This window comes from Pan paniscus, chromosome X, assembly GCF_029289425.2.
Source record: "Pan paniscus chromosome X, NHGRI_mPanPan1-v2.0_pri, whole genome shotgun sequence".
Lineage (NCBI taxonomy): Eukaryota > Metazoa > Chordata > Mammalia > Primates > Hominidae > Pan > Pan paniscus.
In genome coordinates this window covers 33,769,367-33,795,145 of record NC_073272.2, presented here as the reverse complement: position 1 = coordinate 33,795,145, position 25,779 = coordinate 33,769,367, and the positions used below count along the sequence as shown (strand labels likewise).

Here is a 25,779-nt window from a genome sequence, read left to right as displayed (position 1 = left end):
TTTATTTCTTAATTGAGGTAAAATTTTATATAAGATGAAACAGACTTATTTGGGAGAGGAGGAAGAGTTTGTTCTTACATAACATTTCAACCTGTCATATTTAGTTGAGAACTTCAATCTGTCAAGATACTTTGTATAATATTCAGATTCTGCCATCTAATATATTTTCCACGCTTTCTTACTGGGTGTGACTGTGGCAGGTGTATAAGTTAGTAAAGATATTAAATGCTCAATCTGTTAACTTTTGTGAAGTGGTCCCACTGATAAAGTGACACCTCAATAAAATAAAAATTTCCATTACCTCAGAAAGCTTTTTCATGCTACCTTCCAGTCAATTCCCAGCCCCAATAGGCACCTATTCTTCTGATTTATATCACCATAGATTAGTTTTGTCTTTTTAAAAATTTATATAAATGAAATCATACAAAATGTACTATTTTGATCAGCATACTACTTTTGAGATTCATCCATGTAAGTGTATCAGTTGATCATTCCTTTATTGATGATTAATATTCTATTGTATAGATATACCACAATTTATTTATCTATTCTCCTTTTGATGGACATTCAGGTGGTTTTCAGTTTTTGGCTGTTATGAATAAGATGCTGTGGACATTTGTGTACAAGCCATTTGTGAGCATATGTTTTCATTTAGTTTGAGTAACTCTGTAGAAGTGGAATGGCTGGGTGAAATGTTTAAATTTATGAGATATTGTCAAACAGCACCTAAACAGTTTTCTAAAGTGGTTGTGCCATTTTGCAATGCCACCAGTGATGATGGAGAGTTCCAGTTACTCTACGTCTTTGTCAATATTTGGTCTTGTCAGTCATTTTAATTTTTGCTATTTTATAGAATATGTAGGTATATTGTTGTGGTTTTAACTTATATTCCTCTGATTACTAGCACTATTAAGCATCTTTTCATGGATTTATTGGACATTCATATAGATTATGTGTGTTGAAGATTATTACCTTTATGATTATTGGGTGAAAATAGTATCATTTTGAGGTCATTCATATAACTTGAAGACTGGGAATGACAGACATTTTCCTGTTTTGTTTCTTTTCTTTTTACTTTATCTGAAGAGTCTACTAGAATGCAGTGTTGCTGCTTGAGCAGCAGGGCATTAGCTTTGTAAAAGCTCTGTTCCGTGGCAACCCCACCACTAATATGAAGTGCAGAACATTTGAATTGTCTTTGACCAGCTTCAGCATCAGCACTATTTTTTTTTTGCTAGACCCCTAGTAGGTATTTAAAAGTACAGAAATAGAATTTAATCATGATTTTTACCAAATGTGCTATGCTCTTAGAGATTCTTTCAACATGCATAAAAATTCTGCAGTTTCACCACATACCAGTAAAAGAAACTCAGTCACTCATTTAGCCATTTAGTAAAAAGAAAAAATTAACTGATGAGCATAGTGGAGACCTCAAAGGTAAAGAAGACAATGTCCCTGAAATAAAGACAATCATAAATTTTCAATCAAAATAATGAAATTTAGGCTGGGCTTGGTGGCACATGCCTATGATCCTAGCACTTTGGAAGGCTAAGGTGGGAGGATTGTTTGAGGCCAGGAGTTCAAGACCAGCCTCAGCAAAAAAGTGAGACCCTGTCTCCACAAAAAAATTTTAAAAATTATCTGGGTGTGGTGGTATGCACCGGTGGTCTCAGCTACTCAAGAGGCTGAGGTGGAGGATCACCAGAGCTCAGGGGTTGGAGGCTACAGTGAGCTATGATTGTACCACTGCACTCAAACTTGCATGACAGAATGAGTCCTTGTCTCTAATAATAACAAAATTTAATTTTTATAGACTATGAAAAACCATTATGTAGATACAGTTCAAGTACAGTATGATTTTATAGGATAGATAACTTTTGCTTGAAAATGTATTCACAATTTATAGGATAGATAACTTTTGCTTGAAAATGTATTCACAATAGAGATAGTATTTGGGGCACACCTTTATCCATTTAACAAACATGTTTTGAGCACTGCCAGGTAGCAACACGTTACTAGGCACTAGAGTGAGAAAAGATTACAGTTCCTGCTCTCATGGATCTCATGGTCTAGTCAACTGGAATGAAAGGATTACATAAGTATAGGTAAAGACACACATTATGGAGGATGGAGAATAGTCAAAGGTCTGGAGAATGACCAGGACGTCACTGTGAGTTGTCTAATTGCACTAAAGCATGGATGAAGAACTGGAAAGTCATTGTAAGAAGCCTAAAAAGGTATCTCTCAGGGATGCTATGAGGTTCTGAATGTTATATGCGCTATTTGGGCTTCAACAGGCAGGCACTGAGTATTCAGTATAAATTTTTGAGCAGGGAATCCACCAGAAGAACTATGCATCTGGAGGATTAATCTGGAAAGATTGTTATGCAGTGAAAGAGTCTGAGATGAAACAGTTAGGAGAGTGTATTAATAACATAGGTGAAGTGTAATGAATAACCAGGCTGGAGGAAAAGCAATAATGATGGAATCAACCGGGCAAGAAGTATAACAATTAGGGTCAGTAAAATAGAATTTGGATTGGAGGAATGAAAAAAAAAGGGACAAAACAAAGTTGAACTGCTGGTATCCATACTGGAAAATACAGATGTCATTCAAATAAATAATGTAATGAATATAAGAAACCAGTTTTAGGAGTGATGTGGATGTTGGCTTGAAAATATTTCCTTTGTGGTTTCAGTCAAATGAAAAGGTCCTGAAATGCTACGTGGTAGCTTAAGAAGGAAGCGTTCCTAGAGAGAAAAAAATTAGAAAAGATTTACATTTGATAATTTAATCTTTTCCTTCATACAAGCTAAATTGATAAGAAAGTAAAACCTATAGTTTTCACCACTCTTTTACAAATATCCCTAACCTTTTAGATATTCACATGAATAATTGAGAAAAATCTAACAGATGACTTGCTTATGTCATTTGTCTGCTTTATCCTTAGTTTCCTCTGGCTTATATATTGTTCAATAAAATACAGATCATTGATATTGTACAATGTACTGATAATGGGGAGTGAATCCATGCTTGTGCATTCTTTTTTTTTTTTTGATTTGCAGAGGGCGTGCCCAGTCAACAAGAGAGGCACAATTGTTTTTATCATCACCTCTTCTCATCTAATTCCATGAAGGAGAGTAGTATTACCATACAACAGATAATGAGTTGGAAAACAAGAAACCTAACCTCAGAACTTAAGGCTTGGGGAAAAATAAAAGAGTAATTTGTGTTTAATGCCTGTATAACTTGGCAAGAGGGACATGTAAGGCTTAGTGATGCCCAACATGTGCTTAGATGTGGATTGTTAGTTGATGTCTTGGGGGTTCTGTAATCTAAGCTAAATACTCAAAATCAATTAATTGATGTTAGACACAGAGATCTGTTTTGATCCCTCTTTATCGTATTTCTAGGCCTTCCCATTCTCAAGAGCCTGAGAAACGAAAGCTTTCCTTAATAACTTGTTATTTGTGGTAGGAGATGAAACTTTGATAAAAACACAATTATTTTTAAATGTCTCTTTTTCACTCTAGGCTGTTGTATATATTTCAAAAAGGTACTTTTGACCCTTTCCAGAATGAGAAAGCAGTCAAGATTATAATATCTTGCTTAGTTTTCTGCTCAATTTATCAACAAATATTTCTTAAGCAATTATTAAGCTGAGCAGTGCTCAGCGCTGTACTTGGTGATATAGGAAATGGGGAAAAGACTGTCTTTAAGGCCTTTATAATAATAATTACCTCAACTTGTCTGTTTCTTTTCCTTACCATTTCGCCAAATTCATTGATCTATCTTGTTCTCAAAGCAATCGCCATAGTTATATTGTAACACAGCATTTTCTAGGGTGTCCCCATTAAATTGAGAGTGTTGACAAGAAAATACAAGCTTATTTATCATTGTAAAACTTCAGACACCTAGTAGTTACCCTAAATTAAATATTTGTTGGAGTCAGTCACACTAAAGAGAACACTTACTGCATTGAACAATTTACCTACATTAGACAGCATTTAAAGACTATGCCCCAGCAAAGGCCCATGGAATTCTTGTGAACACAGAATAGAAGTGTATTAAGGAACAAGCTTAATTCTGTTCTCTTAAAGCACAACACTTTCTCAAAACATATTTTGAAATCACCTTTGACCATTTTTTTTTAACTAATAGGTGGGTGGGAGTTAGGGTAGGAAAACACAAGCAGCTTCATCAAAACGATATTCTATTTTCTTCAAATTTGTGGGGAATCATACGGCCTCTCAATTTTCTACATTATGCTAATTATGATATTAATCTCTCCGCCAGCAAATGAAAATAATACATATTAGATGTAGCAAATGTCAATAATGACAAAATTAGTCATCATGCAGATACTCAGGGATTCCCAAAATATGTTTGGATTATGATTGCTAGCTTTGAGTTTGCCCAGAATCATTTCAATAAAAATAAGGGACTCAAACACATTTGGAGCAAAACTCACATCATAAATTTTAGACATAGCTCTGCCAATAATGCTCTCAGTTATATTTTCAGTCCTAATATTTCCTCTGAGTTCCAGACCAGTATCTTCAACTGTCTGATTGATACTGTCTCCTTCATTTCTATCTCCAATGCATTAAGTCCTGTGTATTTACTTTCCAAATGCCACTTGGTTCCATGCACTTCTCTCCATTTCTGCCACTGACTCCTCCTCAATCCAAGCGACCATCTTTCCTCACTTTAACTACCATGATATCTCCTACTTGGTCTCCTTACTTCTATTCACGGGCTCCTCCAATCCATTCATCCTCCAGCAGAGAATGATGACTAGCACCTTCCACAGTGTCTGGCTAATAGGAGGTATCCAATCAATAATTGACTTACAGAGTGAAAATATAGGCATGGCAAATACCAGTAGAGAACTACAGGGTTTTAGAACCAATGACATTAGATATTTCCATCAAATATTTACAGTGTATAATCAAGTTTACTTACACATTGTCTTATTTTTGAAAAACAATTTTGTTGTCTTTTTCTATATGCACACATACATATTGTATCACCCTCTACCCGCCAAATGGCTTTTGAAGAAGTATTTATGTGGCTCCAAATTGATAATACCTCTAGAGAGAAGAGAAATTAGAAATTTTAAAATGACCTATGCTTCCTTTCGAATATCACGTCCTGAGACGGTGTTTTTTGAGTTACGTGCAATATGTTCCACGATGAAACATTTAATGTGTTCAGAGTCATGCTAGTAATCATGTAGAAAGAATTTTATGCCTGAAGTCACATGTTCTATAACCAGGATCACTTAATAAGAAAACAAGTACAGCTGTGGACAAGATGCCTTTTTATCAGGGAAAGGCCAATTTGTTTTCTTTGCAAATCTAAGTAGATGGAGAGAAAAACACAGCCCTTAAATGTTTTCTATTTGTCCTGAAGTTCTCATGAATGAGTTAGAAGGCGAGAAGGATTAAATAAATCCTTGAACGTAGAGAGAGCTAACATTTATTTTAGCAAACTAAAACCTATTCGCTTTGCAAAGTTCTGTACTTTGTAACAACAGTTTTCTTGAAAACAAGAGCCACCAATTCAAATGCCTTTACAGAATGATTGAATGCTTTCATGCCCCACCTAAAGGCATTCAAATCATTAATCAAACAAAGTTCTAACGCCAAAACATGTCTGGGGCCAGATTTAAAATGTAGCCCTCAGTTTCAGAGGGCAAAAACTTAACATATTTGTATTTTCCTCACTTTAGGTAACACTCTATTGAATCTCTGCTTGAAATTGAGGAACACGTGATTTTTTCTTTTTGGCCCAGGGCAGCATTTCTTGGAAGAGAAAGAAAAACAACCCAAGATACCCTTACAAAACATGTAGTACTTTAAGCTCTTTATGATGAATTAATTTTGGTATACACATTAATAACAGTGATAATAACAAATCTATATATATATAATTGATATGAATAAGATAAATACATCAAAAGGAAATTTCATTATAATTTGATATTAGGTAAATGTCCCATTAAAATAAATTGCTACTGTACATAATTTTCCTTCAGTTCATTGGCAGGATGTTTGCTTTGGAAAATAAACAGTCTATTTCTAGTTTTAGAAGGAATTCTCATTATTCTTTTATAGCAACCATTATCAGGAGCAGATGGGAAATTGTACCAAGAGCATATCTACTATTATACCTCACAGGAAAAAGAGAGTATTAAATGAAATCTAACAAGGCCTGCTCCTGACTCTAGTTCCTGTAACAAATGAACACACACATTTGTATGGTTTCACCATTTGTGTTAGTAAGGTACAATAAATGTTTACTGAAATTGAAAAAAAAAAAGATAACAGGAGAAAGAAGAGGCTAAAAAGGTGCATTTTATTTCTGATTGTTCATTGTAAAGACTGCTCCTTTTTAAAATAATCACATTTGATTTTATATACAGAGGGTACATGTACAGGCTTGTCACAGGGGAATAGCGCATGACGCTGAGGTTTGGGGTACAGATCTCATCACCCAGACAGTGAGCATAGTACCTACCTGATGGGTAGTTTTTCAACCAATGCGCACCCTCCCTCCTTCCCACATCTACTAGTCCGCGGTATCTGTTGTTCCCATATTTACGTCCATATATGCTCTATGTTTAGCTCCCACTTATAAGTGAGAACATAGAGTGTTTGTTTTTCCTGTTCCTGCGTTAATTTGCTTATGATTATGGCCTCCAACTGCATCCATGCTTCTGCAAAGGACATGATTTCATTCTTTTTATGACTATGTAGTATTTCATGGTGTATATGTACCACATTTTCTTTATCCAATCTACCATTGTTTCACAACTAGATGGATTCCATGTCTTTGCTATTGTGAATAGCACAAGACAGGACCTTTTTATTTGACTGAGTTCCTTGCAAATTACTAATAAAAGATCTGGAGGTCCTTACTTAAAAGTTGAATCTGTAGTGCCGTTCAAATTTAGAGATGTATTTTCTGTTCAAGAGAAGAAAGCCCTCATTCGGTCATGCTTAATATTCAGCTGTAAAGTCCAAAACATATGAGAATGACACAAATGGAAACATTTTATAAATACCTATACAAAGGAGGGGCACTTAGTTCCCCTAGGCCTCTTAAAAGGCCTCTAGAAAGAGGGTACTTTTATGCTAACTATTAAAGATGAGTAACGAATTTGTCCTATACAACTTAACAGTATCGTCAAAGAAGTAGAAAGTTACTCAGTTTTCCTGGGCATTGGAGCTAAGCTTGAAAGTGAGGAGGAGAAGCGGCAGGAGACGGAGCCGAGAAGGCAGTGGGGAGAAGAGGAGGATGGTCCTTTCCATGCTCCCTGTTGTACTAACATGTTTGGATATTATCTTATACTTCATATATGGACTGGATTCTTCTCCTTCTCATTCTGAGCTCTCCTTGACCTTGATTCTTACCTCCTATAACTTTCATTCTTTCTTTACTCAAAAAAAGGCCATTTATTTCAGCCATTTTTCACTGTTTTCTTATCCTTCCTAGTTGCTTTTCTATACTACTTTTCCACTCTTTTTTTTCTATACTATTTTGCCCTTCTCTCCATTTTCCTAACTGCTAGATTTCCCCAATTTTAGCCATCTTTCAATTTTTCTGACTATCCTCAGATACTCCCACAAGGTTATCAGACCTTCCACCAAGACGGAATCCCTCAGTCTATGGACAGGCTAAGTTGAATGGGTCCTGTTGCAGTGCTTAGCATATGCCTTGAGTATTTGTGCATTTGTTTTGCTTCTTTACAAAAATCCATCATCCGATAGAAGTTGAAAGAAACTTGCTGAAGCACATTAAAATCTCTGAAAACAGTATTGGCTATATTTTCTAATAATTAGCATGACTGGTTAAATTGCTTTATTTATCATTGAAAAAAGTATCAGAAACTGTATATCAAACTCCTGAATTCTTGGCACTGACGAAGAGACACAATGAGAATGATCTTAGGATAAAAAAAACAAGATAAAGCACCATATTTGTAGGAAATTGCACCATAAAAGTCTGTTTCACAACTCTCCCAAATTTCATTTTATTACATCTTTTCTCTTGACCAATCAGTAAACTCGGTTAATGATTAACCTGTCTCAAAATAATTCATGAACAAAATTACAAGTAAATCTCAGTATTGGATTCTTGAAACATCTCCTTGTTCAGTGAAGTTTCCTTTTTCTTCCCTCTATTTCCCTGTATTTATCTTTTCTTCCAGTTGCATTTTATCTCTTCTGTTTTTTTATCTTGCTCCCTAGTTTGTGATTTTTTGCCAATTTTTTATTTCCTACATAATTCATCCAATCTGTCATTGTACAATTTCTTATAACTGCTTCTTAGCTTATTCCTTTTCTTCATTTGTCACATTCTATTTTTCATCTATTGTGTTTTCATGCAGTTTTGGAAAGTTTTACAAATAGACTTTTAAAAAATTGTATGTAATGTTTTCATAGAAAAGGTAGTGGTTTCTTTTTCTTATATCCTTCCCTGTATAAAAATAAAAATGTAGCAGTTCTTTCTTTGCCTATATTTCCTCTTTCCTTCCCCCAATTTGACCAGACTTGAAGGACTTAGATATATAACAGTGTTATTTTCTATAATTTAGGAATAGCTTTTGACTTAAAAAGCAGAAGAGAAGTTGAAAATAATATAGTAATTCTACATGTCCTTCCTGCTTCCCAATTCTCTCCACATGTTTGTAACCTCCCCTTTCTTTTTTAGTGTATCTCTTTCATATACCTTTGTCCCCAGAAATTCTGATTCAGTAGACTTAGAATGGAATTCTGGGCTTTTATATTTTGAAAAGCTCCCCACGGGAGTTAGATATGCACTTCTTATTAAGAATGAATGCTTAATATCGGAATCAAAACACAATAAGCTTTCTAACTATGATGAATAATCCAACAGATTTAATTATGATTTTCTTTTTGTCCAGAACCAAGACTAGATGTTAATTGCCAGAGAAATAGATAAGAATGCCTATGACAGCAGTACATTAATATGATATCAAAGCTTGGAAATTTTATTGGTAATGAATAATTCAGTACTTAAAATATTTAGAAGCTATAGAATTAAAATTAATTAATGTTGTTCACTATGTGAATAAAGTTGATTGAGATTTTACATTTAATTTTGTAAATCCAGTGTTATCTTTTCCAGCTCAGAAAACACCACATACAAGCTACTACTTTCTGTTTTGATCCCTTATTTTTCTTTCTTATGCTTTATCACTGAAAACTCTCCTTGAGCAGGCCATGCACTGTAAATATTTCTCCTGGTTGCAAAACCTTCTCATACAAATGCAGTAGACTATTTAATGAGCTCTTCTTTCACAAAATTAAAAAAACCTGAAAGCCCTGATTTGCGATTCTATATAAATGAGATTTAGATCTAACAATTTTAAATTATTGCTTCACTCTTAGCTATTCAATTCTATCTCTTATTTGGGAAACCGAAATAATAAAACCATTGCTGATTCCACAATTAGGTTGTAAATGTCACTGTAGCCATCAGCCATGAAGCAAAAGTGCCAAGATCAAAACTACAAAGCGAAGAGGCTGAGATAAAAATGCTGCAGCATTAGTTTATAGCATTATAAGCAGCAATAAGAATTCCTTGATTGCTTAACAAAGACTCAAAAGGCATTTACTCCATTACCTTACAACTCAAAGCGGTATCCCTGGACCAGCAGTATTGGCATTTTTTTGAAGTTTGTAGGAAATGCAGAATTTTGGTGCCTCCATGGACCTAATGCAGCAGAACTTGCAGTTTAGTAAGATCTCCAGGAGATTTTGATGCGCATTAAAGTCTAGGAAGCACCGCTATGGTATACATCTGATGTGTGCCCATGCATTTTTAAAAAGTATGAAGTAATAGTTGTAAGTATTGGACACTCTTGAAGGAACAAATAAGAGCCATGGTCTTTACCCTCTATATACCTCCCTGACATCTATGTTTTAGGCAAAATTTTTTTCCCATTTCAGTAGTCACTGATGCTTGCACGATGCAGTTTATTCCAAAACAATGGTGATTCTCATGTAATAGTTCATGTTGCCTTAATAATTTACGTTGCCTCAAGTTCTCTGCCCAGGCCCCAATATACACCAAGGGCTGTACTCCTCCCCTAACGCCTGCTCTCATACAGTGACATAGAGCCCAGTTTTATGCTCTTGGTCACATCATGGAGATTGCACACCACAGACTTTACCTTCTGCCGTACTCTCACTGCCTCTAACCCTCCATATGCCTAAGTTCTACGATTCTTTAAATTCCAAATTTACCCAGAAGTCTCCTCTGCTCATCCTTTTCACTGAGATCATCCCTCTTCTGGCCCACCATTTATTGATCACCTTGCTTTTTTTATCCTACTGTATGTAGTATAACAAATTATCACTTGCAACTGTGTCTTATTTTTTCAACTAGATTATGTACTGCCTAAGACCTAGAAAATTGTGCTTATTTATTTGAATCTCTAGGAGGATCAGTAATGGGTATTAATACTAATGACTCCATGGTGATGATGAGCCTGAACTTCCTCCCTTCCTTTCTTTCTACCTCTCTCCTTTCCTCCCTTCTTTTCTTCCTCCATTCCTTCCTCTCTTCCTCCCTCCGCTTCTTCCCCACTTCCCTTATTCATAGATTCATGCGTTCACTCAGCAAATGCTTCCTGAAACCTTCCATGCACCAGACATTGTACTAAACAATAGGAAACTATCATGAATAAGACACAATATCTGACCTCAAATAATTTATGATATAAAAGTAATGGCATAAACCGTGATTACTTTTGCACCAACCTAATATATAGACACAGTTTGTTATGACTGGTGTCTCTATTACTAAGCAATGACTGTCACATGCAACGCTGATCTGAACAGGTGGTAAAGAGTGAGATGTAAGCAATGGAGCAAAGCCAACTAGTTACAAGGAAATATCACATGTTTACTAGAGCACATCTCATGGGCATTCAAGAGAGTATGGCCAGGACAGCTTGTGAATAGTTCAGTAACTGTGCATAGTTTTATATTCATTGTGAGGCACCGTGTCACCGGTTTGCTGATTTACACAGTGTTTTAATTGCTAAATGTATGCTACCAAAATTTCCAGTATTCGAAAATAATTTTGCTTGAATGTAGAAAAAGGAAAAAGCCAAGAAATGTATGTGAAACGAGAGTCTAAGGGAGCTTTACCTCAGTCTCAGAAAACATGCATTCCTTCCTTCATTTAGGAAGCATGTACTGGGGTCTACTATCAGCTTGCTATTGTGTCAAGGAGTAGGAGAATATAAAAATATTAGAGAATTTGAACCACATCTATTAGGAGAGTTTTCTACATACACACATTATTCTGTCAGTGACATAAGGATTTGAGTCATTCAGATTTAAATATGGTAGGTACCTCAAGTTCTCAGATATTATTTCATTTTCTAAGGTTCATATTTAGTTAATATGTTATTTTAATGGCCTTACAAATTCTAGATTATCTTTTTAAAAAAGTTAAATAGAACGTAATTGCCATTTTTATTTAATGGTAAAAAGCATTTTTGTTTTTGTGTGTACTTGGTTGTAATATTCTCCTTTTCAATTGAACTATTTTTCTGATACTTTACTCTTAAAATTTCATTCAGGAAAAAAGTAAACAATATTTAAGCTTGACAATCATAAAAATGTTCTGGTGACTATAGATTATTTTAAAATTTATTACTGTAGCTTAGGGATATCTTGATGGGATGCTCCTGAAAGCAATTAATTCTCAGTTTTATGTGGCTTATAATGCAAAATACATTGACGCAGACAGAATTTGAAATGAATTTTCTTCTAATATAGCAATTAATTTTATTTAAATATCTCTAGAGTTTTTTTTAATACTGTGACTAACCTATGTTTGTTCTTTTTCACCTCTCGTATCCACAATCACTAAGAAACCCAAATACTTTGTTCATGTTTAAATTTTACAGCATTTCATAGACTATTAAACATGGAACATCCTTGTGGGGACAAGAAATCAAATTTGCTCTTGAGAAGGTTTCCAACTAATTGATTTGTAGGACATTATAACATCCTCTAGCTGACAAGCTTACAAAAATAAAAACTGGAGCTAACCGAGAGGGTGCTTTTTTCCCTGACACATAAAAGGTGTCTTTCTGTCTTGTATCCTTTGGATATGGGCATGTCAGTTTCATAGGGAAATTTTCACATGGAGCTTTTATATTTCTTTCTTTGCCAGTACAACTGCATGTGGTAGCACATTGTTTAATCTTTTCTCAAATAAAAAGACATGGGGCTTCATTTTTGTTTTGCCTTTTTGGTATCTTACAGGAACTCCAGGATGGCATTGGGCAGCGGCAAACTGTTGTCAGAGCATTGAATGCAACTGGGGAAGAAATAATTCAGCAATCCTCAAAAACAGATGCCAGTATTCTACAGGAAAAATTGGGAAGCCTGAATCTGCGGTGGCAGGAGGTCTGCAAACAGCTGTCAGACAGAAAAAAGAGGTAGGGTGACAGATCTAATAGGAATGAAAACATTTTGCAGACCTTTTTAAGCTTTCTTTAGAAAAATATTTCATGAGAGATTTTAAGCAGGGTGAAAGGCACTAACATTAAAGAACCTATCAACCATTAATCAACAGCAGTAAAGAAATTTTTTATTTCTTTTTTTCATATACTAAAATATATACTTGTGGCTAGTTAGTGGTTTTCTGCTATTTTAAACTTGAAGTCTGCTTTAAAAATCACACATGATTGCTTAAAGGTGAATATCTTCAATATATTTTAACTTCAACAAGCTGAATCTCCGTTGTTTTTCAAGAAGATTTTAAAAAGCAATAATAAATGATTGTTTTGTAGGAAAGACAGATCTTTGCTTAGTTTTAAAAATAGCTATGAATATGACTATGAAGCTAAAAAAAGTGATAGTGTTACTTACCTCTAGTTTCACCACATTTGTGAATACATTCTTGAAGGGGAACTTGAGCCAAAGAGGTACAAGTTTAATGGGGAAAACAAAACCTCAAAAAGGTTACTGTCAAATTCAATCATCATTTAAATTTCCCTTGGAATGTATTGAAGGCACAGAAAGCCAAATGCGTGCTGCTGCAGTTGGAAAGCCTAGATAGTTTATAAATGGGATTTTGTATTATGCTTCCAGTTGTTGATGTTAATGTGTCTTGTTTCATAAAGGAAGACTTGGCCTTTATTTACCAAATGAGACTATTGTTATGAACAATGAAAACTTCGTTCTTTTGCCAAGCTCTTGCATCCCACCCATCATCCACATAATAGGTGGATTTTAATATTCAGGAAGCTAGAACAACTCATTGATGAATATCTTTCGTTAAGATGTATTAAAAAGAAGATTTTGAAATTATGTCAGTTGTCTTTGCCCACCTCCTCTTTCCCTCTTTATTCATGTTACATTATTCAGAAAGTAGATACAATTCATATTTTGTACAAAATAAACACATTAGTTGACCTAAACACACACACACACACGCACACACACACCCCTTGCCAAAGTTAAAGAATTATAGCCTCATCAAAAGATATTTTGAATTAAGTCTTGGTTTTGAAAATCTTCTTGATTATAGATAGATAAAATAAAGAACTAAACTTTGTAGTTAAACTACTTCCTTAGGTAAGTCATATACTTTTTTCCCAGATTGAAATTCTTCTCTTAATCATACAAGTATTTTATTATTTAGATAACTGATGTGCTTATACTATGAACAGGTATAAACCTGTATAATGTCATTTCTGAACTAGGCTCAATCTAATCCAAATTAAGGTGGTAAGAAATGAGAAAATTAAAAAAATTGAATACCATACTATAAATATATATATACAGAGAGAATTCATAAAGTGGATTAAATCGACTGGAAGATTATTTTTCTATAATATATAAAGTATTGTTTCCTATTTTAAATGTCTTACTCATATAGTATTTGAATAGAGTGTATTAATATTCCCTCTGATAACTCTAATTCACCTGAATTTTCAAAATCTTGTTATCTGTTATTGGGCTCTAAAGGCACATTATAATTTATAAACAAAGATGTAGCAACATGCCTGTTTCACCAAATAAGCTCTAAAATTTTAGATCTTTCTAATTTTATAAGAAAGTGGTATATGCTGACTCTGTTGTGAAATAGTCTACAAATTTTAAGTTAATTACAGCTAGGGATTTGGCTGTAATTAGAAAAAAAATTTTCCCATTTAAACATGTTGACCTACATTAAATATTGCACTTCAGTGCTTTATAAAGTCAAGTTCAGCTTCCTTGAGTTTTTTTTTTAAGCTGAGCTTTTAAAGTTGTCTATTTCACGCTACGTTTTAAAAATAAATGTTAACATATTTAAATTTCCACTGAGACCACTTTTGTGGCATACTTCCTCAGGATTTTTATATCATTTAAATTTTATGAAATGTAAAAATGTAATAAAATATAAGTACTGGTTCTACCAATATACTCATAGCTATTTCTAAGCATCCAGTAGCAAATCAAGTAAAAATTAATAAAATAATATTTTATGAATAATATGTTAAGCTAACAATTATAGAAGGGCTGTAATCATGAACCTATTGCTAATCAATAGTGTACTCTCAGTGCAACGCAAGCAGATGTTAGAAGGAAATAGAAGTTATTTATTGCACCGGTGAAAAATAAGATGCCTATTCAACTTAACAACAGTAGTCTTCGTTTGTAATGGACTTTAAGTACAGCGGTTAGAAATATTTAACATTTTTTAGTCCAGGGACATCAATGAAAGAAAGTGTATAATTCAAGCTAGATGTCTATATGGAGCCCTGTAGTTGCAAAACTTTAAGTCTTCTGAAATTTTAAGATATTAGAAATAGGAAAAAAAATCTCAAAAGTTCAAATAATAGTGGACATCCAAGAAGGTTAGTCTATGTTGGAAGCAAATGAAGTGTGAAATGTAGTCAGTTAGCGATGCAGTTTAAGATAGACAATTCGCTACAGCTTCAATTATATAACAGAAGAACTGGATACATCTGTAGGTTTAAGCATGATAATAATGAGTTTAATGATGGCGTAGCCACCAAAACTGTCTTTGTACACGAAGGATGTGCAAATAAAAACCTATCGGCTGTAAGGGGAAGTCATAGGTTGATACAAAGCAAGCCTGTGTACAAGTCTTTAAGCAAGTGTCCGTGAATAGCAAGGGGCGCCATGCTCTTCATTGGAGAAGAAAATTACCTATTTGTCTTTACTAACCTCTAACTGAAATTAAGCTTTCCTTTTCATTTTGAAAGTAGGCAAAAAATCACAGTAATACTAGCAGTACCTATGAAGTCACAGATATGTACATATCTCATTACATTTATAATAAATATATCAAAATATCATTTATGCTTATCACTACTTCAAAACTGCAGTACTTATTATATCTGCTACAGGATCTTATTGTTGGGCTTTAAAACACTATTCTGAGGAATGTCAGGCTTCAACAGATTGCCAAAGAAGTCCAAGGCATAAAAAAATGATCCTAGCCAGCTGTCTGTTTATCTGCCCAGAATCTCATCCTAATTTACTATGGTTTCAGTCATTTTAATGTGCAGTCACTATCTTCATACGCTCCTTTTCTTCTGGAGTATTCTAGGAGAAGACATACCAGTCAAGGGGTTCTGGGGAGCCAGGCCTTCAAGCAATGGATTGCTGACAACATAATGAAGAGGCTTTTACTTAGAATAATGTCAGTTGATAAAAGATTGAATGGGAGACAGAAGCAAGGCAGTGGGAAGTGGAATTCCTAAATTGAGGAACCTCTGAATCATAATCCTTAGCAATAATAATTAAGATTTCAAAACATTATAATTCTTTCTTCTTTTAGACAAGTCTGATATTGCTTATCCCATATCACAGATAAGGCAATTATTCTACTAATATGCATTAAGGAATAGTGGTTTTAATTTCAGTGTTACCTTAATGAAAATAATTTTGAATTTTTTCTTTCCCCAAGTCTTTTTGTGAAAAATTTCAAACATATAGAAAAATTGAAAAAATTGCAAAACATATGCCCATTTACACTGTTTTCCTCCCCCTAAATTCTTAGAGTCAACAATTGTCAACATTTTGCCATATATGCTTTTTTTCTCCCGCTCTCTCTACCTACTTTCTGTATCTCTCATATATAGGGCATCACACACACACACACACACACACACACACACACACACACACACACACACTTTTTAAAATTTTTGCAAATAAGTTATAAATACCATTATATTTTACCCCTAAATAATTCAGCATGTGTCGCTTTGAAATACAGACATGCCATATATAACCATGCCTGTTTATTATGCTCTCCTCCAAATTAAATATAATGCTGCATTATTGTTAATATCCATTCCATATTCACATTTCCTTAATAGTTCAAAAATGTCTTTTATATTTTGCAGGGGAGTTAGTACCAATATCTTATCATGGCTCATGCATTACATTTGGTTATTATTATTTTTTATCCTTCTTAGTCTAAAATAGCCCTTCCACATTTTTTTCACCGATATTGAAATTTGAAAATGTCCAGGACGCTAGCCTCAAAAAATGTCTCATCTTTCAGGATTTATTTTATTTTTTTTCCCCTGATGGGATGATTTAACTTGTTCTCTATTCTCTGAATTTCTAGTAAACTGGAAGTTAGGTCTAAATAAGACTTCAAGAGATGCATGTCAAACATTTTTGGCGAGAATACTTCATATGAGATGCTGTGTATTTTGTATTACATCACATCAGGAGGTGCATCATATGAAGTAGTCTCACTAAATGCTGCAAAGTTTTATTACTTGCTTCAGGTGGTGACTGACAGATCTTGCATTATAATGTCACATTTTTCTTCGCAATTAATAAATCATCTAATGGCTTTAGTATCCATTGATGATCCTTCCCTAACTCAGTAATTACACTGGGGCTTGCAAAATGGAGGTTTTCCTAATCTGACGTGATCTTAACATTTACCAGCTGGCTTTCTTCTGTTTGAAAAAAAAAAAAAAGGTTTTTCCTCTATATTTATATCAAAATGGACTCATAAATTTTTATTTATTCAATATATTATTATGAATTACAGTTATTATTCTTGCCCAGAGCTTCCTGCTCAATTGTCCCAGGCTCACCTTGGACTTTGCCTATCCCAGATTTAGAATTACCCATTTTTTTCAAGGAACTCTGGTTACTTTTAGAGGTGAATAGTACGTAGAAACGTACATCTGGGTAGTAGCCCCTTCTCAATGGAATGTGTGCACCTTTCTGGCAAGCAGTCCCAAAGGAGATAATATTTTCAGATTACCTTTGAAATGATTCTTGACAAATCTCTTTCAGAATACATGGAAGTTAAAAGTAAGTCTAGACATGTTAAAAAGCCCTTCTTGTGTGAGACTTCATGTACAGTCATTAAGTTACTATTCCTTTAAACCTCTCTACTTCTGAATTCTTAAACCAAAATGTACTAGTATATAGTCTATGCTGGTTTGCCATGCAAATTAATGGTGTAAATAAGATAATGGGAGGCATTCGTAAATGTACTTAAAGGAAGAAATTATTGTTTAAAGACCTTAGCTCATTGTTTGCATGCAAATACACGCTGTTGATTAGAAATGAGCCTTATCTAATTCATTAAAGTAGGCCTGGTTGTTCCTCTTCTTGAAAATCTCCATTAGCAATTCATATTGCTCTATGCACTTCCTTGTAAGACAACTGTTTTCTCTTAAGTTTTCTTTAACTTTGGCTTCTTACAAATTCAGACCCCACCCCCAACCAAATAGCTTTCAACCAAATAGCTTTTCAGCATTTTATTTCCTACAAATTAAAAGCCAATATTTTAATGACTCAAATGGCTCTTTACAGTGTGTGCAATATGTTAAATGTACCCAGTATATCCGTGTGAACCAGTGCTACAAGCCTGCTCACACATTCACATTTTGCCCCCAGGATCTGTCCAGTCCACTTGCTCTGTACTCAAACTTCCTTTTTTTCTCATTGCCAGTCTAGACCTTGACTCTCCATCCAGCCCAGAGTTTGGAAACTGAGTACCCACAGGCTGAATCCTGAATGCATGCAGTATTTTTGCATAGCCACTGTTTTTAAATAATTGACAACTTTTAAAAATTGAGAGACCTCATTTTTTAAAAAAATATGGATTTCTGTCTTCTTTTGAAAATTTACATCTGGCTACTAGGCACTCATTACTATATTTTCTCTTGGCACCATCAGCTACAACTGAGTAACAGATGTTTCAGTTTCTTGCTACTCAAAGTGTGGTCTCTGGTCCAGAGCACAGACATCACCTGGGAGTTGCTAAGAAATGCAGTATCTAATAAATAACAGTCAGTATTTTAATAAGATTTCCAAGTGATTCATGGGCACATTAAAGTTTGAGAAGCATTGCCTGGGGTAAGCAAGCTTTGTCCTCAGTTTGCAGCACCTGTCCCACTTTGCTCATTTATATTAATTGCTTTTCCATAGATATTTGATTTTATAGTACCTCATGCAGACCTTTGTATGATGATGATGGTTAGGGTGGTGATGGAAGTGATGGTGATAACACTTAATATTGCCATGCACTGTTCCAAGTGTTTTACGTAGCTCAATACTTATAACAACTCTATGAAATAGTTGCTATTCTCCTTTTAATTTTACAGGAGGGCAATGAAGGCACAGACTGATAAAACTCTTTGCCCAAGATTGCACAGCTAGCAAGTATTTGAACCAGGATGCAGTCCCGCAGTCTGCCTCCAGAGTCCTTACTCTGGATCAGATTTTGCTTTATTTATCCCAGTTTTGTCCGTCAGGATTCTCTGGTATACACTTGCAATTTCTTCCTACCAACCTTCTCCTTACCTTTGATGGCCACACGTAGTAGCAAAAGAATTGAACATAGAATCTGTTCTGACCTATCTTTCCAACCCTGTTTTTCATAATTTCCACTATTTCTGTTTATGTCTGAAGCTTTGAATGACCTGAAGTTTTCTGTTCTTCAGCTTTTGCAAAAAAAACAAAGAACAAAAAACAAGACAAAAAAATAAACGCTTCCTTTGGTTGAATTCTCTTTCCCCTTATTTTTTTTCCCAAAATCTTACACATCCCTCAAGACTCATCTTAACTGCTATTACCTCAATGAATGTGACCTGCTCTTCTCAAACATAAGCACTTTATTCTCTTAAGGTTTTCTTGCCCCTTTTTATAACACTCATGTAATATTTTATGTATATATCATGTATCATACCTATTTACATATGCTTTTTCCCCAGCAAGATTAAAAGCTTCATGAGGGCAGAGGACTCTCTTATTGTTATCTCTATAACCCACAGTACTTACCAGAAAGCCTGATATATTGTAGATGGCCAGTAAGTACTTTCTTAATTTAAATTGTAAGAATTTTTTTCACATTCAGATTAAACTGAAGATTTAAATCTTTACACTTCACATTATTATATAGATTAAAAATAGATCTAAAGAGCCAGACCAATTTTTATGTTTTTATCGTGTTATCACATTTCCATGGATACGTTTGCAATTCTAGAAATTGACCTTGATCCCTTCTAGTCTTAAAAAAATGGAAGGAGTTTGGTTAATAATATTTTAGGTATTCTTCAGAATTTAGTACATTTAAGAGACAAGTAACTTCAATTTATTTAGCTAGTTATGGCAAAAAGCAGCTCTTTGATTCAAACATTTTGTACATTTGTTTATCCTACTCTCACTGTATCTCAACTAATACATTTTAAGTGAATTAAGTAGGAATTAGCCCTGAAACTGAATGTTTTAGCCTCATCCTACATATAGCCACAAGATGTTTTAGATGCAATCCATATCACCAAAGAGCTATTTTTAGATTGATCAGAGAGAATCATACAGATATTATTATTCACAGGTGTCAATGGAAAAGCTGGTCTCTTCCCATCTGTTCTCTGATGACTCTTGAAAAGCTTTCAAGGACATTCATAATTCTTCATCAAAAGACTATGAAAAATTAGCTTCATAGTTAATTGTTTTATGTCATATTTTATTTTTTCAACTTGGCTAGTTCTAGTGAAACAGACTAGCTGGCACCAATTATGTTGTTGCATTGGCTGGTAATGATGATACCACTGTGTGGAGATATACAAGTGAATGTACTTTATTTGTGGCCTTCCATGAACTTTATGTGCCTGGGAAAGTAGGAGTTAGGGAGAGTTTGTTAGGGAACATGATCTCTGGGATGGGTCTTAAAGGATGAGAAGAGGCAAATGAAGAGTAAATGGACATGCCAGAGAGAAAAAGTGACAGGAGCAAAATCACTGAAGCAAGAAAAAATGGCCTACATTGAAGGACTATACACAGTTCAGTATAAAAAGGCTCTGTTAAGCAAGCACCATTGACTTACCCTAAACTCTTCATTTTCTACATATAAACTGCCCAATTCCCACTCCAAACTTATTGATGGATATTAGTAACCTATAGATGTTTTTGAAAGGTGTTCAAGTATCCTTTCTGCTACCATGTACCTTGGCTCCCACCGTTTGAGAGTATGTTCTCCAAGAGGCAACAGTCTGTGGTTCCTGACCTGGCTATGCAAGTTATTCTTATTATTAAAATTGTCCTATTTAATTAAATATCATAAAAACTAATGAAATAGAAATGAAAAGATACGAGAATTGTGGTTTCTGTGAATACTAAATTGAATGCTTTGGAAGACTTGATAAAGGTGATTAGAAAAAAAAAAAAGGCCAGACGTGGTGGCTCACACCTATAATCCCAGCACTTTGGGAGGCCGAGATGGGTGGATCACCTGAGGTCAGGATTTCGAGACCAGCCTGGCCAACATGGCGAAACCACATCGCTACTAAAAAAAAATACAAAACTTAGCCAGACGTGGGCTTGTAGTCCCAGCTACATGGGAGTCTGAGGTGGGAGAGTTGCTTGAACCCGGGAGGTGGAGGTTGCAGTGAGACAAGATCATGCCATTGCACTCCAGCCTGGGTGACAGAGTGAGGAAAAAAAAAAAAAACACGGTGCTGTTGAATTAGATGTAGGTAAGACAACTGTATAAGATTGGGTATGAGGGATAGAATCCCCCAAAAATGGAGGTATTTTGCATTCAGATTATTTTCAGCATCTCCAAATCTGACTGTAATTCAAAGAAACCAAACTAAAAGTCACAGATTATGAAATGTAGAAGTGTTTTATGCAAAAAGTAATATGCTTAACTTCAACCTGTGGGCTTTTACTCCGGGAAAAGTCTCGGACCCCATACCAAATGAGAATTAAATGAGTGACCACTTGTATATTCTAAGAAAAATAAAATGTTTGAAGATGTGTAAACACATTTATATAATCCCTCCAATTTTACAATATTTTTCCAAAAACCACCTATCCACTTACCCTAATCAAGTTTGATAAGGGTACTTCCTTTTATATGTAGGAAGGCTGAAAAATGACGCCATGACAAATGAAATTGTCAAGATGGACCAGGTCATGGAAGATTTGAAATCTCAAAGAATTTTTTCCAGGGTAGAATATAAGGATGTTGGGACTTTTTATATGCTTTAGATTTGCATCCTCATATGTCCCTTTGACAGTTGAGCTCAGAGTGAAAAAAAGAGAGTGAAACTAGTGGCAGGGTGACTCAAGTTAGAGACAATGAGTAAGCAGAATAGAACTTTAAAAACCTGACAGATTCAAGAAATACTTGATGAAAGTGGAACAATTTAGTCATTAAGTAGATGGGATGATGAGGGGAATGAAGGGACAATTCTAGGATGATCTCTTTTCCAGGTTTTTTGCTTGGGGGAACTGGCTGAATGGAAGGCTGTTACGTCAGGATAGGAAATACAAAGGAGAGTAACTGAATGGAAAGAGGAAAGCAAATCAGACATACAGAGCTCAACTTGGGATATAATAGTCTTAAGGAGCTCTTGGAACATTGAAAATAAGGTGATCAGAAAACACGCATTTGAATATGTAAGTCTGAACATCAGGAGGAAGACAAGGGCTGAAGACACTGAGCCATTTTGCTCTCAACGTAGAGATGGTGGCAATCTCCATTGAACTAACTGCTTCTCAATAAGATATCTTTCTCAAGTCATTAATTTGCTAACCAGTAAACAAACCAGAATTCCCAGAGTACACATTAACCATTAAGCACTGCTGTGGAAAAGGAGTTCAGGTGTCAGGAAGCCAACGTGGCAGATGAGCACTAGTGGTGACAAATGAACCAAAGTGATATGGGTGATCTTTACGGGGCCACAGAGTACCACTGTAAACTATCACAAATCAGAAGGGTTGACAAACAAAATATTGGGGATAAATCAGGGAAAACCTATCACAACATACAGGAAAATAAGTTCAAAGATTTCATCCTACAGATTGCAGATAAGAAATGAGCCCTTTTTATTTGGGGCACCCTAGGGAAAGAGTAGATGCCCATATGCATATTTAAAGTATGAATACGGCATTTATTTGAATATACTGCAAATGGTAAATACAAGGGTAGCTACAGAGCCCATAACATGAAAAGGAAACACAAAGAAATACATGCCCCAGTCAGACCCCTTACTTGGGTTGCTATAAATTCACTCTCCCTTTAAGGTTATTGCATTTAAAGTCTATCTGTTGATTGGACCCAACAGCAGCTGCACCAAGACTGTACCATTTTTTTAAAAAAAAACAGGCCAAATGGCATTCTGCATTTATTTTCCTTGTTGCTGAAGAAACTTGAATTGTCTACCCTTAAAGCCTGTCCTTTGAGACACATTTTATAATTAGAAACACTTATTTACAAAGTGCTTTTTATGTTAGAATCACAAATCATAACACTCCAAAAAAGGAATACACTATCCTCAGGTGAGTGACCTAACTTTGTTTACAAAAGAAAACCCAAAGTCCTAAGAGAAAAATGTGTTGATCATTTTATTGATTCCTTACCTTGGTTTAATATAGTTAATGGATGTCTTAGATATGTATAATAAGTCTATTATCATGTTCCCTTTAAAGTTCTCTTTTGTTTTACTAATTATATGTTGTCATAGTTTGACCATTAATATAAGTCTAAATTTATTATAATGTGATTTTTTCTACAAAGGTTAATTTGAATTAAAATATTTTATTTTATCTCTATCTACTATGATAAATGTTTTTAAAAATCGTTTGTAAAATGAAAGTACTATATTTGTGTAAGCTGCCAATCTAACAATTTATCATTTACCATTATGATGGTGAATGTATAACAATCCTTATATTCAGCAGAAAGCCTTATCTCTTATTTCAGAGGAATCTTGCCCCAGTTAATTATTCTGTCTCTTGAATGCACACAAACACAAGCATGTCTTTACCCTTTTTCTGCTGCCTCACTATCCCTGATCAGGTGAATGTTTTTAGCTCCTAGATTACAATATAAATATATTCAGACATTCCTTTCCAAATGCATTCCACTGTACTTGTCAGAGTTCATAGCTGTGAATAACAGAACCCAGTTTTTGTTGATAGAAGCAGAAATGGACTTTAGGAGAAAGATACAGACCTGTTCCCATTCCTAAACAAAGGGATAGAAAACCAGCTCAAAATGGGCAGAACTCAAAAAAGAGGCTCAGCTCCAAGAACTATAGTCCAAATCATACCCTAGATTGGATCTCGAACTCTTGGACTCAAGCGATCCACTCATCTTAGCCTCCCACAGTGCTGGGATTACAGGCACGTGCCACGACGTCTGGCCCCCATACACCAGATGTAAATGTTGCCATGCACCACTCTACCACTGCAGACACTGGGTGAAGAATGTCATTGCTACTGGAAAGAATTCTAGATAGTGCCTTATAATTCTGTCACTCATTCCAGATTCAAAAACTGAACTTCCCCCATCAGATTCCATTTGTATTTGGGGATTTTGTTCGACATAATCAGGGCATTCAGATTCTGGGCAACCAAAGTTAACAAATGTCTCTTACTTCCCCTTTCTTATTATTATTCCCATTTGAATCTTCTTCATAGTCACTGTTACTTAAACACACATTCTCTATTATCACATTTCCCTCTCCTCTCTTTTGTTGTTTGCTTTTGATCCAAACCACTGCTCAGAAACCATTATTGCCAATAACAACAATGATTTCTTGTAGTTAAATCCACTGGACATATCTTAGTCCTATTATCTGTAGGCCATGTGCCATTAACTGAACACTTTCCGTATTAGCACTTGGTCCTATCTTATCTTCCAAGTCACTAATCTTATCTGAATTTATTCTTACCTCTCTATGTAATTCCTTACTATATTGATGACACTCCTTGCTTTACCTGCCCCTTACATCCTGATGTTTCTCTAGGACATGTTCTGAACCCTCCCTTCTTCTCATTCTATACAGTTTCCCTGATTGTTATCCATAGCAACAAATGTAGCTTTCACTGTATCAATTAGAATAATATCTAGGGAGATTAAAAAAGAATTATAGTAACTGAAACAAAGTAGAAATATATTCATCTTCTTGTAGAAGGAATCTGCCAGTAGGTAGTCCAAGGTTGGTATCATTGCTCTATGATGTTGAAGATCCAGATCCCTTCTATCTCACAGATCTGCCATCCTTTGGTGAGGTCCTTAACACTCATGGATCAAGATGACTATCAGCTCTCTATCTATCACAACTGCTTTTCAAAGGCTGCAAGATGTAGGAAGTGGACAAAAAAGGGATACCTCTACCCTTTTAAAGGGACTTCATGGAAGATCTACACAACACTTTAGCTTATATATCATTGGCCAGAATTTATTCTCATGACAATGCCAAACTGCAATGGGCATTCAAAATGTAGTGGAATGGATCATGGGCTAAGCAGCTAAGCAGTCTCTACCAAAGTCACCGATTTCATTTTATGTCCTAAGTCTAATATTTGGCCCAATATATAGTTTCAGATTAGACCTACATATGTAGCTTCAAATGGACCATTTCCTCTTCTATGTCTCAAAGCCATCTCAAAGTCAGTATATCCAAAACTCAACATGTTATATTCCTCTCCCAAAATCTACTGTGGGTGATATCACTATCTATTCATGTACCCAAACTATAAATTTGGAAGTTACAAGAGCTAGTATTAATGACACTAAGTTTTGTGCATTTACTCTATGAACGGGACTTTGATAAGAGTTTTACAAATGTTTCCCACTTAATTGTCGCAATATCTCAGTTATAGAGATTTTATACGTCCATCATCTCACCTGACTCTTCGAGATCATAAGCAAAGCATGGCAGCATTCTTATGTCCATTTTACAAATTACCACATTAAGCACAAAAAAAACAAGATATATGTCCAAGGCTAACCAAAGTTATAGAAGGATCGAGAACTAAAAGTCAGTGATTTAGACCCAAATCTGTGCCTTTTCCCTTATTGTTACATATGACCATATCTAGCTATGTGAACAAAGCAGCTAATAATGATGACAGGGTAGACCAAATAAGAAAGTGAATATTCCCCACTACATTTATGATTATTTGCCAGTTTAACAGCTTCAAGCCTGTGTCTTCTCAGATATGTGCTTCCTCTTATGTCTAAGGAAAAGTACTATATTTGATATGCTTTTATGAACTTTCTTTTTTGAGATGGGGTTCTGGCTCTGTCACTCAGGCTGGAATGCAGTGGCATGATCACAGTTCACTGCAGCCTTGATCTCCCAGTTTCAAGCGATCCTCCAACCTCAGCCTCCTGAGTAGCTGGGACCACAGACACAGGCTACTACACCCAGCTATTTCTTTTTTTTTTTTTTGGTAGAGGCAGGATTTCACTGTGTTACCCACCTGGTCTCAA

The 25,779-nt window shown here is 35.0% G+C and overlaps 1 protein-coding gene across 1 annotated transcript in view; it reads left to right on the top strand.

Annotated features, from left to right (window-relative positions):
• DMD (dystrophin) overlaps positions 1 to 25,779 on the top strand; it is a 2,218,635-nt gene that overhangs the window by 1,353,416 nt on the left and 839,440 nt on the right. The window contains exon 45 of the mRNA XM_063601607.1: positions 12,315 to 12,490. Coding sequence (XP_063457677.1) covers positions 12,315 to 12,490 — 176 coding nt within the window. The remainder of the gene's footprint in view (positions 1 to 12,314; positions 12,491 to 25,779) is intronic.